The sequence below is a fragment of the Oncorhynchus mykiss genome, chromosome 1, assembly GCF_013265735.2.
Source record: "Oncorhynchus mykiss isolate Arlee chromosome 1, USDA_OmykA_1.1, whole genome shotgun sequence".
Taxonomy (NCBI): Eukaryota; Metazoa; Chordata; class Actinopteri; order Salmoniformes; family Salmonidae; genus Oncorhynchus; species Oncorhynchus mykiss.
In genome coordinates, this window is record NC_048565.1 from 43,781,258 (window position 1) to 43,798,985 (window position 17,728).

Here is a 17,728-nt window from a genome sequence, read left to right on the forward strand (position 1 = left end):
TGCGTAATTGGCCGACTCCGACCCCGGTAAAAGAGGTGCAGCGGTTTTTGGGTTTTGCCAACTACTATCGGAGGTTTATCCGGGGTTTTGGCCAGGTAGCGGCTCCAATTACCTCACTGCTGAAGGGGGGTCCGGTGCGGTTGCGGTGGTCAGCAGAGGCGGACGGAGCTTTCAACAAGTTGAAGGCGCTGTTCACGGATGCACCCGTGTTGGCCCATCCGGACCCCTCTCTAGCATTCATAGTGGAGGTGGATGCGTCCGAGGCTGGGGTGGGTGCCGTGCTATCACAGCGCTCGGGCACGCCACCAAAACTCCGCCCCTGCGCTTTCTTCTCGAGGAAGCTCAGCCCAGCGGAGCGTAACTATGATGTGGGTGACCGGGAGTTGTTAGCGGTGGTCAGGGCTCTGAAGGTGTGGAGACACTGGCTTGAGGGGGCTAAGCACCCCTTTCTCATCTGGACCGACCACCAAAATCTGGAGTATATTCGGGCAGCTAGGAGACTGAACCCGCGTCAGGCAAGGTGGGCCATATTTTTTACCCGATTCCGGTTCACTTTATCGTATAGACCGGGCTCCCAGAACGTGAAAGCGGATGCACTGTCCCGCCTTTACGACACAGAGGATAGGTCCACCGAACCTACTCCCATCCTTCCCGCCTCAAAGCTGATAGCACCAGTGGTATGGGAGGTGGACTCGGACATCGAGCGGGCGTTACGGGCTGAACCCGCGCCTCCTCAGTGTCCGGCGGGGCAGAAGTACGTGCCGCTTGGTGTTCGGGACCAACTGATTCGGTGGGCTCACGTCCTACCCTCCTCGGGTCACCCTGGGGTGAGGAGGACAATAGGGAGCCTTCGGGGGAGGTATTGGTGGCCTACCTTGGCTAGGGACGTTAAGGTTTATGTCTCCTCCTGTTCAGTATGCGCCCAGAGTAAGGCTCACAGGCACCTTCCTAGAGGGAAGTTACAACCCCTCCCCGTTCCACAACGGCCATGGTCACATCTATCCGTAGACTTCCTGACCGATCTTCCCCCGTCTCACGGGAACACCACGGTTCTGGTGATTGTGGATCGGTTCTCTAAGTCCTGCCGTCTCCTCCCGTTGCCCGGTATCCCTACAGCCCTACAGACTGCGGAGGCATTATTCACCCACGTCTTCCGGCACTACGGGGTGCCGGAGGACATCGTTTCTGATCGGGGCCCCCAGTTCACGTCCCGAGTATGGAGGGCGTTCATGGAGCGTCTGGGGGTCTCGGTCAGCCTGACCTCCGGTTATCACCCCGAAAGTAATGGGCAGGTGGAGAGAGTAAACCAGGAGGTGGGTAGGTTTCTGCGGTCGTACTGCCAGGACCGGCCAAGGGACTGGGCGAGGTACATCCCCTGGGCCGAAATGGCCCAGAACTCACTACGCCACTCCTCTACTAATGTGTCCCCTTTTCAGTGTGTGTTGGGGTACCAGCCGGTCCTGGCACCGTGGCATCCGAGCCAGACCGAGGCTCCTGCGGTGGAGGAATGGGTGCAGCGCTCCAAAGAGACCTGGAGGGCCGTCCGGGAATCCCTTCAACAAGCTAGTGGACGGCAGAAAAGGAGTGCTGACCGCCACCGCAGTGAGGCCCCCGTGTTTGTACCGGGGGACAGGGTCTGGCTTTCGACCCGAAACCTGCCCCTCCGCTTGCCCTGCCGGAAGCTTGGGCCGCAGTGTGTAGGGCCTTTCAAAGTCCTGAGGAGAATAAACGAGGTGTGTTATCGATTACAACTCCCTTCCTATTATCGTATTAACCCCTCGTTTCATGTGTCTCTCCTCAGGCCGGTGGTAGCTGGTCCCCTACAGGACGGTGAGGTGCCGGAGGTCCCTCCTCCCCCTCTGGACATCGAGGGGTCCCCGGCGTATACGATACGGGCCATTCTGGACTCGAGACGCCGGGTGAGGGGCCTGCAGTACCTCGTGGACTGGGAGGGGTACAGTCCGGAGGAGAGGTGCTGGGTACCGGTGGGGGACATTTTGGATCCATCAATGTTGAGGGATTTCCATCGCCTCCATCCGGAGCGCCCTGCGCCTCGTCCTCCGGGTCGACCTCGAGGCCGGTGTCGGCGCGCTGCGGGAGCCGCGCGTCAAGGGGGGGGTACTGTCACGACTCCGACCGAAGGTGGCTCCCCTCCCCGTTCGGGTGGCGCTCGGCGGTCGTCGTCGCCGGCCTACTAGCTGCCACTGATTATTTCCTCCCCCTCCCTTATGTGTTCATTGAGTGCACCTGTTTTGAATTATGTATAATTAGTGAGGCTTTATTTAGTCAGCCGGCCCGCCTGGTTCCTGGATTAATTATTAATTATTAATTATTGTGACCTTCTGTGTTGTGTAAACTTGTGCGCACGTCTGTGAGTTACGTGCTTTCCCATTTCGTGGGTCTTTTCTGGACAGTTTAAGTCCCCCTGTTTGGGGCGTTTGTTTTGTATTACGCCCTGTGTTTTCGTGGGGTTGGCTTATGTTCGCCGTTGTGGTGCATTAAAATAGCACTCCCCTGAACTCTCTGCTTCCTGCGCCTGACTTCTCACCCACTACACTCAGAACGTTACAACAGGCATAATATTACCCATTACACAGGCATAATATTACCCATTACACATGCATAATATTACCCATAACACAGGCATAATATAACCCATAATATAGCATACAACCCAAAGGGGTTTTGAATGATTTACTGAAAGTGTGTTTGTTTACAGTCAACATTAAGACATTCTGGAATCCCATGTCACGTAAAGTAGTTGTAGTTACGAATCCCTTTTTGGCCCGGCAGTTTATGGGGGGATGGTAACAAGACCCGTTACATAACTCATGCAAATTTTAAATAGTGACAAAGTAAAAGTGCGAACGAAAAACCACAGACAACTTAATTACCGTCAAAAACTCAGGGTTTATTTGAAAACACACTGTAAAGGGGGGCAGGAAAAGGGGCTGAGCTGGACCCAAGGAAAGAAACATATCCAAAAACACCCCTAAGCTAGACTAGCCTACTACTGTACAGCTAACGAACTGACCAAAAATACAGTGGGTGGTCCGCCCAGTTCTACCTAGTGTTCTTAGACAAAGTAGTCCTACGGGTAGTGTATGCCCATGGGCAACTTGTCTTGGTTCCCCCTTTTCCTACCATCAAACACCATAACACAAACAATACTCACAGGTGGGGACAAAGTGACCTGGAGGTGCTAAAACAAACAAGAGAACTACCGAGAGATTGTATGACAGAGATATTGACAGAGATATTGACAGAGATATTGAGCTCCAGAGGAAACAACTGAATGGGTTTTCAAACCAAGGGAAATGAGATGTGATTGGGTAATGGAAACAGGAGGAGGGAGATGTGTCTTCTGATTAGCGACTGATCGATGACTGATTGGGGAATGATGATTGCCACCTGTGAGGAGGGGAGAAGGAGAGAAAAGAAATACACACACACACACAAACACACACACACACACAATACCTGTATCCGTAACAGTTGTGCACCAACGCTGGCCTATCAGTGTTAGCTGAATAGATTGCCTCAGAGATGCATGTAGCCTGTTGGCATGCGTTAGCAGTAACCGTTTATTTTAAGGTATTAGCAAATAATTGGCCAATAAAACATGACTTCTAATAACACAACACTTTTCACAGTCAATGATTTGCACCAGAGAGCCGTACAGTATGTTCGTTACGCATGAGGGACTGGAATGTTGAGGCTCAGGTGATCATCAAGGCTGTACCATAAGTAAACAACACTTCTCAGCCTACTAAGAATGAGCACCTTCATTCTGCTTCACCAGACCCATCCTAGAGTACAAATTCTTTCATTTCAAAATATACATGTGACTGTTGGGTTGAAATAGCATGCACTTAAACAAGCCCCATTCAAAGGTGCTCAAGTCACTCAGTTCTTATGAATTCACTCTGACTTCTGGGAAATGATGACTATTCTAGACCGTTTTTACAACGGTAGGCCTACGCAATCTGGAGAGCACCACCTGTGTTATGCTATGTGGTTTGGTAAGAGGAAGAGATCAATATATTACCAAGGCTGAAAATCACAGGGAATTTGTTTCTTTGTTTGAGTTTACACATTCATCTATGTCAAAACCTATACACAGGGTCAGGGAGTAATGGATCACATCTAATCCATTACATGTAAGGGATTACAAAAAAAACGTTAACTGTATTCTGTTATGTTACCAGCCAAAATATTGTACTCAGATTACAGATACTTTTGAAAAAGTAGAAGATGACTTTTAAATTGAGAAAGGAGGTTTGCAAAAAACAATCTTTGACACTTTTTCCCCCCAATTACATTCAAATCAGCATTGAAAAAAGGCGCAAGTTTAAGTTTGTTCAACCTGAGCGAGTCTGACCAGAAGTCAGAGAACACTATGATGACACACCAAATGGGTTTGATGGATCGCAGGAAAAGAGCATAGATAGGCTTTTGTAGACTACAGTCCAATGGTGCGACTGCTGTCGGCTTCCAAAGATTATCCAACTTGAATAAACGCTTGGAGGTAAGGATGACAGCAGTGGTGTAGTCTACGGCAATACGTATGTCATTTATTATTGTTATCTACATAGCGCATTGATGTGAATCACAATGCTGCTCTCTCATTTAGCTATTTTTGCCCTACGGATTGTGGTTGTTGTGGATGGCTGTTCACAAATCTAAATGTGTATTTTAACCCAATAATTATTGAATTCTAGAAGTTTAAGGAGCCTATCAATCATTGTTTTTGAAACCAGTGGACAGCCAGCGAAAAATGCGCTCTTGCAACAGCTGCACAGTGCAGATCCCAGCCTACGGAATAAAAGTGAGGCTTTTATTGCTCAATCTAATTCATACTGATAAAAACATGTAATCCATACTGTAGGCCTAATGGACACATGTTCAAACTCGCACACTTTCTATAGACTTAAAGGGACCATCTGTAGTTGCTACATCCATTTTTGGACTTATATATAAGTCATATATACTGTATATATCCATTGATTCTTGAAGAATATAACCTATAAATGCCTCATGAGCTTAGTTCAACTGCCACACTCCATGAGAACCCAAAATATAAGCTTGTTTTTCTCCAATGTTTGCAAACATTGTAAATGTAACAAACACTGTATAGCTTCATAGCATAGCTAAAACAATAATGTTGATATCATGGATGGTCAGTCCTTGCATCCATAGCTCTGTCTATTAATCTGAGAGTAGTTACATTTCTCCAGGCCTACCCGTCAGCTTTCTACCAAAACAGAGACGGGGCAAGCATTTTGTTATTGTTTCATCTGTGGGTTTGCCCTTTATACAGCTGCATGTTATCAATATATCAAAGTGTCACCAACAAAAAGGTAAACAAATGCAGCATATGTCATTCATTTTTCACATGTAAATAGATGCACATGCACTTTTCATCAGCTCTCAAAGCATGCCATTCCATGAGGACAGCATTTTTTCTACAACTCAAATCAATAAGTGGAATCAGTAAAATAAGCGGAATCATGACAATAAAATAGTAAATAACAGTGTAGGGCTGGATAATAAGTCCTTAGTTTTGGGGTCATGCTCAGGTTAAACAATTTGGCTAATCTATACTTCCATATTTCCAAGTCCTATTCTTGGAGATCAAGGGGTATAACATTTATTGGAATGACTGGAATTCTGATAGACTTTGGTTTTTAATGTAAAGATATAATTTAATTGTATTATTATATGTAGTTGAATGTGATGGGAAGCCTACATAACCAACCCATAAAGTAAAATGTAACATCCATATATGACCAGCTATGTAAACTTTAACATTGATTTATCCTGCAATAGATGTTGTTCAGTTGGTAACATACATTTTTGTCTTCTTCTAATGCCTCTAGAGGGGAAAGTAATCTAAAAGTAACTGAATGTAATCAGATTACGTTACCGAGTTTGGGTAATCCAAAAGTTAAATGACTGATTACAATTTTGGACAGGTAACTAGTAACTGTTACAGATTCCATTTAGAAAGTAACCTACCCAATCCTGCCTATACATGTAATAGGTTGCACTTGCAAACCTATGTAGCCCAAAATGTAATATTTGTGTAGATAAACATCTCTAAAAGTTCCAGGCTTAAAGCCAGTACATGTAACATGTCCTGCCTATACAGTGTGTGTGTCCATAGGTCCAATAACAACATAACCTCTACTCATAGCCACAGCAGAAAATGTCAACATAATCCTCCAGAAGTGGAATAAATGTGTACATACTCACAGCAAATGTGTCGTTTTCGAGACCATTGCTTTCCTTCTCTGGAGACATGGCTCCAGTCTGGACTCAGCTAGGATACTGGGTCCTGTGAGTTATGAGTGAAACGTCTCAACAAGAAGTGTACTACCTCGACCTCTCTTTCTCTGTCTCTCACAATGGTTAACTATTGGAAACAATAACACAATAAGAGACCATAACACTCTACTGTAGTACCCATTTGTACAGTATAATGTATTGTAGAACGGCCCCAATTTATCTACAAAAGATAGGTATGCCTGCTCAATGCATTACATTTCCATCCAAGTGTTAAGAAATGTCCCCTTTGTAAATAAACTTCTCCACTCACCTGACCGTGTGTTTGCCTCTAGTAGTGTCTCTGTTGGCTCTCTCCTTTCACTTCAGTGATAATCACTTGATTATATGACTGGCCACCCTTAATAGCCCCTCCCCCATCCTCATTTATTCAGAGCGCTGTCAATCTTGCTCAGATTGGAGAGAAAAGAGAGTGTGTTTGTTCTCGAAGTTCAGCGGGTGGCTTAGGACCATGCAGACGCCTTGGAGCGGGCCTCTCTCCTGAGCTATGGAGAGAGCAGATGCAGTGAGGGAACACTGAACAGTGTGACTTCTCTCTCAGTTGAGTTGACTAAAGCAGTGCAGTAATGGAAGATGGCTAATGACTGCTGTTTGACTTGACAGGAAACTAAACTATAGCTTTTGTAGGATAGCACAAAGCTCTTCAAGTGTTGGTGCAGTGTTCCTAGACCCTGAGATGTGTTTAATTTAATTTAGAATGTTATGTACAGGTAAGTGCACTTGAGTAAATGAGGGATACAAAGTATATTGAAAGCAGCATAATTGAGCTTTTTCCTGGAATGCCATAATGTCCAAATTATGTATATTTTTCTGTGTATCTAAGCATACCTCTTGATCTGTCTAAATCCACCATTCTGCACTAACTGTCATTTTTATTCAGACAATTTGGAACAGCACAAATAAGTAATCATAATATTTAAAACTATATAAACCTAAAAATACAAAAATAAGACTCAAAAAGACACTCAAGCATCAATACATTACCCATCCCACCCAACACTGTTGTCGTTTCTTTACTATCATTAACTGAAGACTGATAGTTTTTATCAAAGATTCTCTGTAATTAGTTAGTGCGCGATCAACTGATTAATCACATAACTAATTAACTAGGAAGTCGGGGCACCAATGAAAAATATTACAAAGTTATCATTTCCTAAAATAACTTTTCAGATATTTTATCTGATCAATTAGTCTTCGAATTAATGAATTATTTACTGTACCTCACGTTGGTCTCATTCCAAACGTCGTAAATTGTTGGTCATCTGCACGAACCCAGTCTTCACTATGTCACCCAGTCATCCATACATCAAATGTCTTAAATAATTTATTTATTACTAAGTAATTCACACAAAAAAAAAATCAAAATCAAATGTATTTATATAGCCCTTCGAACATCAGCTGATATCTCAAAGTGCTGTACAGAAACCCAGCCTAAACCCCCAAACAGCAAGCAATGCAGGTGTAGAAGCACGGTGGCTAGGAAAAACTCCCTAGAAAGGCCAAAAGACACTGTGGCCCCATCCAATGACACCCCCGGACAGGGCCAAACAGGAAGGATATAACCCCACCCACTTTGCCAAAGCACATCCCCCACACCACTAGATGGATATCTTCAACCACCAACTTACCATCCTGAGACAAGGCCGAGTATAGCCCACAAAGATCTCTGTCACAGCACAACCCAAGGGGGGGGGGGGGGGGGGCAACCCAGACAGGAAGATCACATCAGTGACTCAACCCACTCAAGTGATGCACCACTCCTAGGGACGTCATGAAAGAGCACCAGTAAGCCAGTGACTCAGCCCCTGGTATAGGGTTAGAGGCAGAGAATCCCAGTGGAAAGAGGGGAACCGGCCAGGCAGAGACAGCAAGGGCGGTTCGTTGCTCCAGAGCCTTTCCGTTCACCTTCACACTCCTGGACCAGACGACACTCAATCATATGACCCACTGAAGAGATGAGTCTTCAGTAAAGACTTAAAGGTTGAGACCGAGTTTGCGTCTCTCACATGGGTAGGCAGACCATTCAATAAAAATGGAGCTCTATAGGAGAAAGCCCTGCCTCCAGCTGTTTGCTTAGAAATTCTAGGGACAATTAGGAGGCCTGCGTCTTGTGACCGTAGCGTACATGTAGGTATGTACGGCAGGACCAAATCAGAGAGATAGGTAGGAGCAAGCCCATGTAATGCTTTGTAGGTTAGCAGTAAAACCTTGAAATCAGCCCTTGCCTTGACAGGAAGCCAGTGTAGGGAGGCTAGTACTGGAGGACCGAATGCACCTCTGACGCAGGGAATCGGAGACATATGTTTCCATAGCCACCGTCTCCGCCTGTGACAGGGGATACACGTGACTCCTGGGAAGTGCGGCTTCTACCAGAAGATTATCGCACAATCCCCCCCGTCGACGGGGTGGTAATTGAGTCGCCTTATTTTTGGAGAAGGCGAGAACCAAATTGGCATATTCGGGGGGAATGGTGGAGACCTGGTCTGGACTTTCCACCGTAGTAACACCAACAGAAACCCCTAAGCACCTCCCTGAGCACTCTCACGACCACCCCGTGAGAGCACTCCATTGCCATGAAACAGTGGGGTCATGACAAGCTAACCAGGGTAGGCCTAGCACCATGGGAAACACAGGAGAGTCAATGATGGAGAGACTGATTCTCTCTGTGTGACCCCCCTGCGTCACCATGCCCAGAGGAGCGGTGGCCTCCCTAATCAATCCTGACCCTAATGGTCAACTGTTTAAGGCGTGAACTGGAAAGAGCATAGCCACTGGAACGATGGGGATCCATAAACTATGGGCGAATTATCTGTCTATAAAATTCCCAGCCACGCCTGAATTGTTGGGAATGCGGGGAAAACTCAGGAAAAGTAACAAACAAATACATGTGTGCAACAGAGGGCTCTGGGTGAGAATGGTTCCTTCTCACCTGGGATGATGCCAGAGTGCCCTGCCTGCTGCCAAGACCCCCAGAGGAACCAACCCGACACCGACTGGCAGTGTGACCTCTGTGGCCACAGACGGTGCACGAGACAGTAAATCCTCCGGTCTCCCTGAGCGCAGCACCTCCCAGCTCCATGGGCATCGGAGCGGTGGTGCTGGGGGATGGAACCGCCAGACTCCTGTCTGGACGTCCGCGGGTGGCCAGCAGGTTATCCAGCCAAATGGAAAGGTCCACCAGCTGGTCGAAGGTGAGGGTGGTGTCCCTGCAGGCCAACTCCCGACGGACATACTTACGCAAACTGCAGCGATAGTGGTCGATCAGGGCCCTGTCATTCCAATCCGCACCGACGGCCAGGGTCCGAAAGTCCATGGCGAACTCCTGGGCGCTTCTCGTCCTCTGCCTCAGATGACAGAGACGTTCACCAGTCATTCGAAATGGTCCCCACATGGCGTTGGCACACTCCAGGGCTTTCCCCGAGAGGCATGAGACGAGGGTAGAAACCTTCTCACGGCCCGAAGGAGCCAGATGGACGGTTGCCAGGTAAAGGTCCAGCTGTAACAGGAAACCCTGGCAGCGTGCAGCCGTCCCATCGTATTCCCTGGGAAGTGCGAGACGAATCCCACTGGAACTGGGTGTGGAGGGGGTGAGTAGTGGAGACCCCGGTGGTGCTGGCGAGGGCGCTGGAGGGACTCTCTGTCTCTCCCAGTGGTCCATCGTCTGGACGACGCTGTCCATGGCGGCACCGAGGCGGTTGTCATGTCTTTGGCTATGCCGGATTAAGTGACATGACATGCTATTCTATAAAATAATTTCTCCGTAATTAATATTACCTGATTGAGCTAATCATGTAAATGTAATTAACTAGAGAGTCGGGCACCACTAAATAATATTTATAGAGCTGTTATCTTCCGAATAAACTCTTAAAGACCTAGTAATATTTTACATCAATAGCAGTCAATATTAATCGTCATCTTAATTCAGTCTCATCTGAAATGTGTAACTTATTGGTTATCTGCACGAACCCTGGCTCACAAGTTGAATCAGCAATACAAAATTGGGTTTAATTATTTATTTACTAAATACCTAACTAATCACACAGAATTACACATACACATAATTAAATCATAACTTGATTACAAATTACATCATAAAGGAAAACGTCCCTAGCGGGTGGAACAGATATGACAGCTGGTTACACAAAAGAAAAGAGGCTGGGTTTGAGTGAAAGAGCGGGAAGACTGAGGAACAAAGGGAGAAGCTGTGCTACCACCCATTTGGAAAAGGAAAATGCAATAAATATTTACTCTGAGCTGCGCTTCGGTAGGTTGGTGGTAGATGGAAGGCCGTGTTGCCCAACCGAGTCCTTTGTCCCTTGAAGAATGTCTCTGCTGGTAAATTGAATACGTTGTAGTAACGTCGTTGTGTGGTAGACAGGATACTCTGTCTGTTCCTTCCTAACCCTCGTTTGCAGCGGCTGTTGCTAACTCAACGGCTAGGAGGTATCACTTCTGTAGTGAATAAGAGTTCAAAGTTCATACCATTCGCAACCAAAGCTCACGCTGATGTTGGCTTCGTTCTGTAGTTATTATCTGAACCATTCTGACATCGGACCGTCGTCCTCACCTCCTCGGAACAGGAGGTTATATTGTCGTCAAGGGCTTATATAGGAAGGGAGAGGAGGGCGTGTTTGAAAAGTTTTATAGCCCATGTCCCTTCACAGGGCCACTGATTGAGCAGAGCTCTATCTTATGAAAACCCAAATCTCACATTTTAGAAGCTAAAATCCCATTTCATCCCATCCCGAATAATTTAATATTCAAACTTTTAAATTAAACAACAATTCCATGTGAATCCGATAACTCTGATGTGTAGGCTTTCCACTGTAGAGTTTATGTCATCTTATCATTGATGAGAATGTCTCAGATGACTACCGAACTGACATCATATTCATTAAGTACCACCGCATATGTTCAATTGGTTGGATTACCAGAATATAGTTAATTTCCCCCCACCTTCTGATGTTCCCAGAATCTCTATGTTAACCAAGGGTTTAGCAAATGTAACATTAGGCAATCATTTGCACAGAACGCAACTGCGTCACAAAACAAATACCCAATGAACCAGTGAGGCAGCACAAAGTACAACACAAGTACAAAGTACAGGCTGACCCAAAGCATGGGTAATAAAATAAGCCAGCCGGAAGCGTGCCAACCTCAACAATAAACAATTACACACATAGACATGGGGGGAACAGAGGGTTAAATACACGACATGTAATGAGGGAATGAATACCAGGTGTGTGGCGAAACAAGACAAAACAAATGGAAAATGAAAGGTGGATCGGCGATGGCTAGAAGACCGGTGACGTCGACCGCCGAACGCCGCCCGAACAAGGAGAGGGACCGACTTCTGCGGATGTCGTGACACCAGCAGTGGAATGAATGTTTTCATACTCACATCAAATGCGTAGTTCTTGAGACCATCACTTTACTTCTCTGGCACCATGCTCCAGTCTGGACTCAGCTAGGATGTTGGGTTCTCTGGGTTATGAGTGAATAGTCTCAACAAGGGAGCAAAGAAGAGAGAGCATACAGAAGACGGAGAGAAAGTGAGAGAGAATGTGTGTGTGTGGGGCGAGACTGCCTCATTAACTGATGTTGTCACGTTCTGTTGCATAATTCAACATGTGTCAATAGCAAGATACTCTCAGATTAAAAATCAACACGCTTGGCTCTAGATTACACCTATCTATACATACTTTACATTGTTTGCAAGAGTAGACATCATAGCACTATAATCAGAGTGTTCATTTTCGGAAGTTGCTTTCATTTCAGTGCATCTAATTTGTTAACACTTCAACTGTAGCAAAGGATAACTGTATTAAATGTAATCTGGCCTCCCTTGAAAAAAAAAATATAAAAAGTTAGCCAATCAGTATTGAGCTAAACTGAGGGAGCTCAACTGTGAATGGTCCTGACGCACCCAAAAAGTGTCAAGGGAAGCCCGCTTGGATTTTGGTGAGAGGTACGAAGCAGATTAACATGAGGAATAGTTTTGCTGCCCTGGTGCTTGATCTATCTACGCCTTCATCGCTGGGACTGCCTGTGTCTGTGACTGCTGTGCTGACTCCAACCACGCTGACTCCAGCAGCGGATTCGTTGTCGAGTCCAGCACCTTTTCCTCTCTCTGGATCTGCCTACCGTGGGAGGTCTGGACCTATTGCCGGGAGCTGCAAGTGTATGCTATCATGCTTCTCATGGGCCTGTGAAAGGTTCCACAAATTTCTCTGGCAGTTGTATTGGGTAGTTCAATGGTGAGAAATGTCTCAGTCCGTCGAGCAAAACCGTTGTGCTATACAGGAGCATGAGTATAGGACATCAATAAGCTGCTCCCAAACATTTTAAACCTGCATCAAGAAATTGAGTCTATCATAGTTCATGTGGGATTCAATGACATTATGAAGGACAGCTCAGAACAGCTGAAGATGGATTTTAAAGATTTGAGTTGGTCTCTACTTGTCACCAACAAACACCCCATAATATATGGCCCTGTGCCCTCCCTAAATCGTGGCATTGAACGTTTCAGCAAACTTTTAGCCCTCCATAACTGGCTACGTGACTATTGCAGCTCTGTGGATGTAACATTTATTGACAATTTTGATACCTTCTGGAAACAAAGCTTGTTTTATAAGGAGTATGGTATCCACCCAAATAATTTGGGTTCCTGGATCCCTTCATAGCATTATAAGGCTGCTTTGAGACAATGACTCATCAATGACCCAAACCCAGCTCAGTGAATCCCTACCATTGTGTCGCTAAGTTGTCATAATGCTTCAACAAATGTATATTATCCCAGGTGCGTTGGAAGACACAATGTAAGTAACCTAATTGATGTCCCGCTAACTGCCCTGAATGTCTCTGCTGATCCTACAGCTATTGTATGCAGTTATCATGTGCATATGAGCTAGGGTTCTACTGTTAGCACAGAGGTGGTGTGCCCTAGTAGGAAGTCCACAGTGTGCAGCTCACACTGCACTATATTAAATAACATGAGCATGTCTACTTCTTCTAAGCTTCCCAGTAAAGCAATGAAAACAATCAAGCATCCCAGAAAAGTGTGAAAAAATAGACCAAGTTAACATATGCATCTTAAGAAACAAGGTTAATGAAATCAATTTGAAAGTAACAGATTCCTATTCTGAAAATCTCTGAAACTTACTTAGATAATACCTTTGATGATACAGTGGTAGCAATACATGGTTATATCATCTACAGAAAATACAAAAAGGTGTTTCTGTTTACATTCAGAACCACATTCCTATAAAGCTTAGAGAGGATATCACATTAAATACTGCTGAAGTATTATGGCTTCAGGTTAATCTGCCTCACATAAGGCCCATTCTTGTTGGAAGCTGCTATAGACCACCAAGTGCTAACAGTCAGTATCTGGATAAGATGTGTAAAATGCTTCATAATGTATTTGATATCAACAGAGGTATATTTTCTGGATGATTTGACTGGCTTTCATCAAGCTCCCCACTCAAGAAAAAGCTTAAAACTTTAACTAGTGCCTGAAACCTGGTTCAGGTTATCAGTCAACCTACCAGGGTAGTTAAAAACAGCACAGGAATGAAATCATCAACATTTATTGATCTCATCTTTACTAACGCTGCAGACATTTGCTTTAAAACAGTCTCCAAATCCATCGGATGTAGTCATCACAATATAGTAGCCACATCCAGGAAAACCAAAGTTCCAAAGGCTGGGCCATTTGTTGTGATTCCTGCACTTCACACATTTATGCAATTCCTTGCAGTTGCTAATGAGCATGTATCCATTAAGAAAATGACTGTAAAACTGTTAAATCCCATGGATTGATGAGGAATTTAAAAATGGTATGGTTGAGTGGGATGAGACAAAATGAATGGCAAATAAGTCTGGCTTGACAACCGATTGGCAAACGTACTGCAAATTGAGAAATAAATAAAAAGAAGAAACTATGAAACAAAGACAACTTAAATATAGAATGAATGTAGAAAGCTTTGGAGCACCTTAAATGAACATTTGGGCAACAAGGCAAACTCAGCTCCATCATTCATTGAGTCAGATGGCTCATTCGTCACAAAACCCACTGATATTGCCAATTACTTTAATAATGTTTTGATTGGCAAGATTATCAAACTGTCGCCTCCGTCGTAAGGAGGAAACCAAGGTGCAGCGTGGTATGCGTACATTCTTCTTTATTTTAGAATGAACACTGAACAAAATAACAAACAAACAAAATAACAAACAAACAACAAAACAACAAAATGAACCATGATGCTAATATGAGTAGTGCAGACAGGCAACTAAACATAGAACAAGAACCCACGAACACAAAAGGGAAAATGGCTACCTAAATATGATACCCAATCAGAGACAACAATAAACAGCTGCCTCTGATTGGGAACCATATCAGGCCACCATAGACATACATACAACCTAGACCTACACAACCCCTAGACATACTAAACCCCTAAACAATACAAAAACTAGCATACCCACCCTAGTCACACCCTGACCTAACCAAAATAATAAAGAAAACAGAGATGACTAAGGTCAGGGCGTGACACAAACTTAGGAATGACATGCCAGCAACAAACGCTGACACTACACATCCAAGTATAACTGATCAAATTATGAAAGACAAGCATTGCAATTCCGAATTCCGTAAAGTGAGTGTGGAAAAAGTGAAAAAATGATTATTGTCTATCAGCAATGACAAGCCACCGGGGTCTGGCAAATTGGTTGCCAAATTACTGAGGATAATAACGGACGATATTGCAACTCCTATTTGCCATATCTTCGATCTAAGCCTACTAGAAAGTGTGTGCCCTCGGGCCTGGAGGGAAGCAAAAGTAATTATGCTACCCAAGAATAGTAAAGCCCCCTTTACTGGCTCAAATAGCCGACCAATCAGCCTGTTACCAACCCTTAGTAAACTTTAAGAAAAAAAGTGTGTTTGACCAGATACAATGCAGATACAAATTGACAACAGACTTTCAGCACACTTATAGGAAAGGACATTCAACAAGCACAGCGCTTACACAAATGACTGATCATTGGCTGAGAGAAATTGATGATAAAAGATTGTGGGAGCTGTTTTGTTAGACTTAAGTGCTGCTTTTGACATTATCGATCATAGTCTGCTGATGGAAAAACATATGTGTTATGGCTTTACTTTGCTATATTGTGGATAAAGAGTTGCATAACAGAACACAGAGGGTGTTATTTAATGGAACCCTCTCCAACATAATACAGGTAGAATCAGGAATTCCCCAGGTCAGCTGTATAGACCTCTTACTTTTTTCAATGTTTACTAATGACATTCCACTGGCTTTGAGTAAAACCAGACTTTACTCAAACTGCTTGGATTAACCCTGGATTGTAAACTGTCATGGTCAGAACATGTTGATTTAACAGTAGCTAAGATGGGGAGAAGTCTGTCCATAATAAAGCGCTGCTCTGCCTTTTTAGCAACACTATCAACAAAGCAGGTCCTACATGCCCTAGTTTTGTTGCACCTGGACTACTGTTCAGTCGTGTGGTCAGGTGCCACTGTCACGTCCTGACCATAGTTCCTTTTTTATGTCTCTGTTTTAGTTTGGTCAGGGCGTGAGTTGGGGTGGGCATTCTATGTTGTGTATGCTAGGTTTTGTATTTCTGTGTTTGGCCTGGTATGGTTCCCAATCAGAGGCAGCTGTCGATCATTGTCTCTGATTGAGAACCATACTTAGGCAGCCTGTTTTCCCACTATGGGTTGTGTGTAGTTGTTTTCTGTGTTTTACCATACAGAACTGTTTCGGTTTTAATTTATTTATCTTGTTCTTTTGAATTCAGTGTTCGGTTATTTCATTAAAATATGGACACTTACCACGCTGCGCATTGGTCCGATCTTTCCTACTCCTCCTCAGAAGAGGAGGAAAACCATTACAGCCACAAAGAGGGACCTCGGAAAATTAGAATTGGCTCAGAAAAGGGCAGCACGGCTGGCCCTTAAATGTACACAGAGTGCTAACATTAATAATATTAAATTTCTCATGGCTCAAAGTGGAGGAGAGATTGACTTCATCACTACAATTATTTTGTAAGAAGTGTTGACTTGCTGAATTCACAGAGGCGTCTGTTTTAAACTACTAGCACACAGCTTGGAAAACCATGCATACCCCACAAGACATGCCACCAGGGGGCTCTTCACAATCTCCAAGAACAGACTATGGGAGGCGCACAGTACTACAAAGAGCCACGACTACATGGAACTCTATTCCACATCAGGCAACTGACGCAAGCGGTAGAATCAGATTTAAAAACAGATAAAATGATGCCTTATGGGACAGCGGGGACTGTGAAGAGACACACACACACACATGCACAGACACACATCATAAGACATGCACTCTAAACACAAGTACACATGGATTTCGTATTGTAGATATGTGATAGAAGCGTGTCATAATCTAATGTCATGTTAATATTTTAAATTGTATGTACAGTAACTGCCTTAGCCTTGTTAACATTACAACAACATGAAATCCATGTCTTAAAATGTGCTACTTCTCGGGAAATAGCAAAGAAAATGTGTAGTCTGCTTGGCACATTAAAGTTACTTACCTTACAGATCAAAGCCAGCTAATTTCCACTCCATTCATATGCAAGTCCGTTTGCTTCCTACACTGGCTTGTCTGGATGGCATGTTGTAAGCTACCCTTCCTTTATCTACACTGAAATAATATTACTTCAGTAGTCTTCTATTATGATTCTTTTTTTTTAACCTCTTATGGGTAAAAAGTGCAATGCATGTACTTACGTGTTGAAGGTCTCCGTTGAATATCTCTTCATGGGCGGAGTTCTGCTTAGTGGGAAAGGTTTGGCAGACGCCTTGTTCTTTCTATGGCTGTCTCCTTCGTTACCGGGTGTAAGTCTCCGATTATCCACACAATGTCACAATATCCTTTCTCTTAGTTGTCTGCTTCCTTGCACTCGTTCTGTGAGAGTGAGTTTCTGAGGAGGCTAATCAGCAGTGTTGACGCTCCAAGCGTGGGTAGGAGGGCCGTGTAGACCACCGATGACTTCAAAAAACTATATTTAATGCTTACATTCACCTTCCTAGGTACAGTACTTAGAATAGCTACTCCACCATATACTTGATTGTTCAGAGATTTTCTTTGTCTTCAACCTCGTGTTGCGTTTCGGGGTCACGACTAGTCATAGACATCGGCTGCAGCGCGTGGTCAACTTAGTCTAGTATGTAAATTCTTAACGCACATGTTTTATACCCCAGAGTAGAAAGGGCATTTCTGTCTTTATGACACACTCTCTGGGTACCCTGGGGCGTAGCTAGTTACAAGGCAAGGTATTAGGATTTACTACGATCTCTTAGACAACTAAAATCTTAGTCTTA

At 44.4% G+C, this 17,728-nt stretch overlaps 1 protein-coding gene across 1 annotated transcript in view; it reads right to left on the minus strand.

The window, feature by feature from the left end:
• The window catches only part of zgc:110789 (Xan_ur_permease domain-containing protein), a 39,041-nt gene extending 21,570 nt beyond the window's left edge, over nt 1–17,471 (minus strand). The window contains exons 1-3 of the mRNA XM_036977920.1: nt 17,135–17,471; nt 6,599–6,830; nt 6,256–6,415 (exon numbers count right to left, since the gene is read on the minus strand). Of these exons, the coding sequence (XP_036833815.1) occupies nt 6,256–6,303 (48 nt within the window). The 5' untranslated portion in view covers nt 6,304–6,415; nt 6,599–6,830; nt 17,135–17,471. The remainder of the gene's footprint in view (nt 1–6,255; nt 6,416–6,598; nt 6,831–17,134) is intronic.
• Nucleotides 17,472–17,728: the final 257 nt, after the last annotated feature.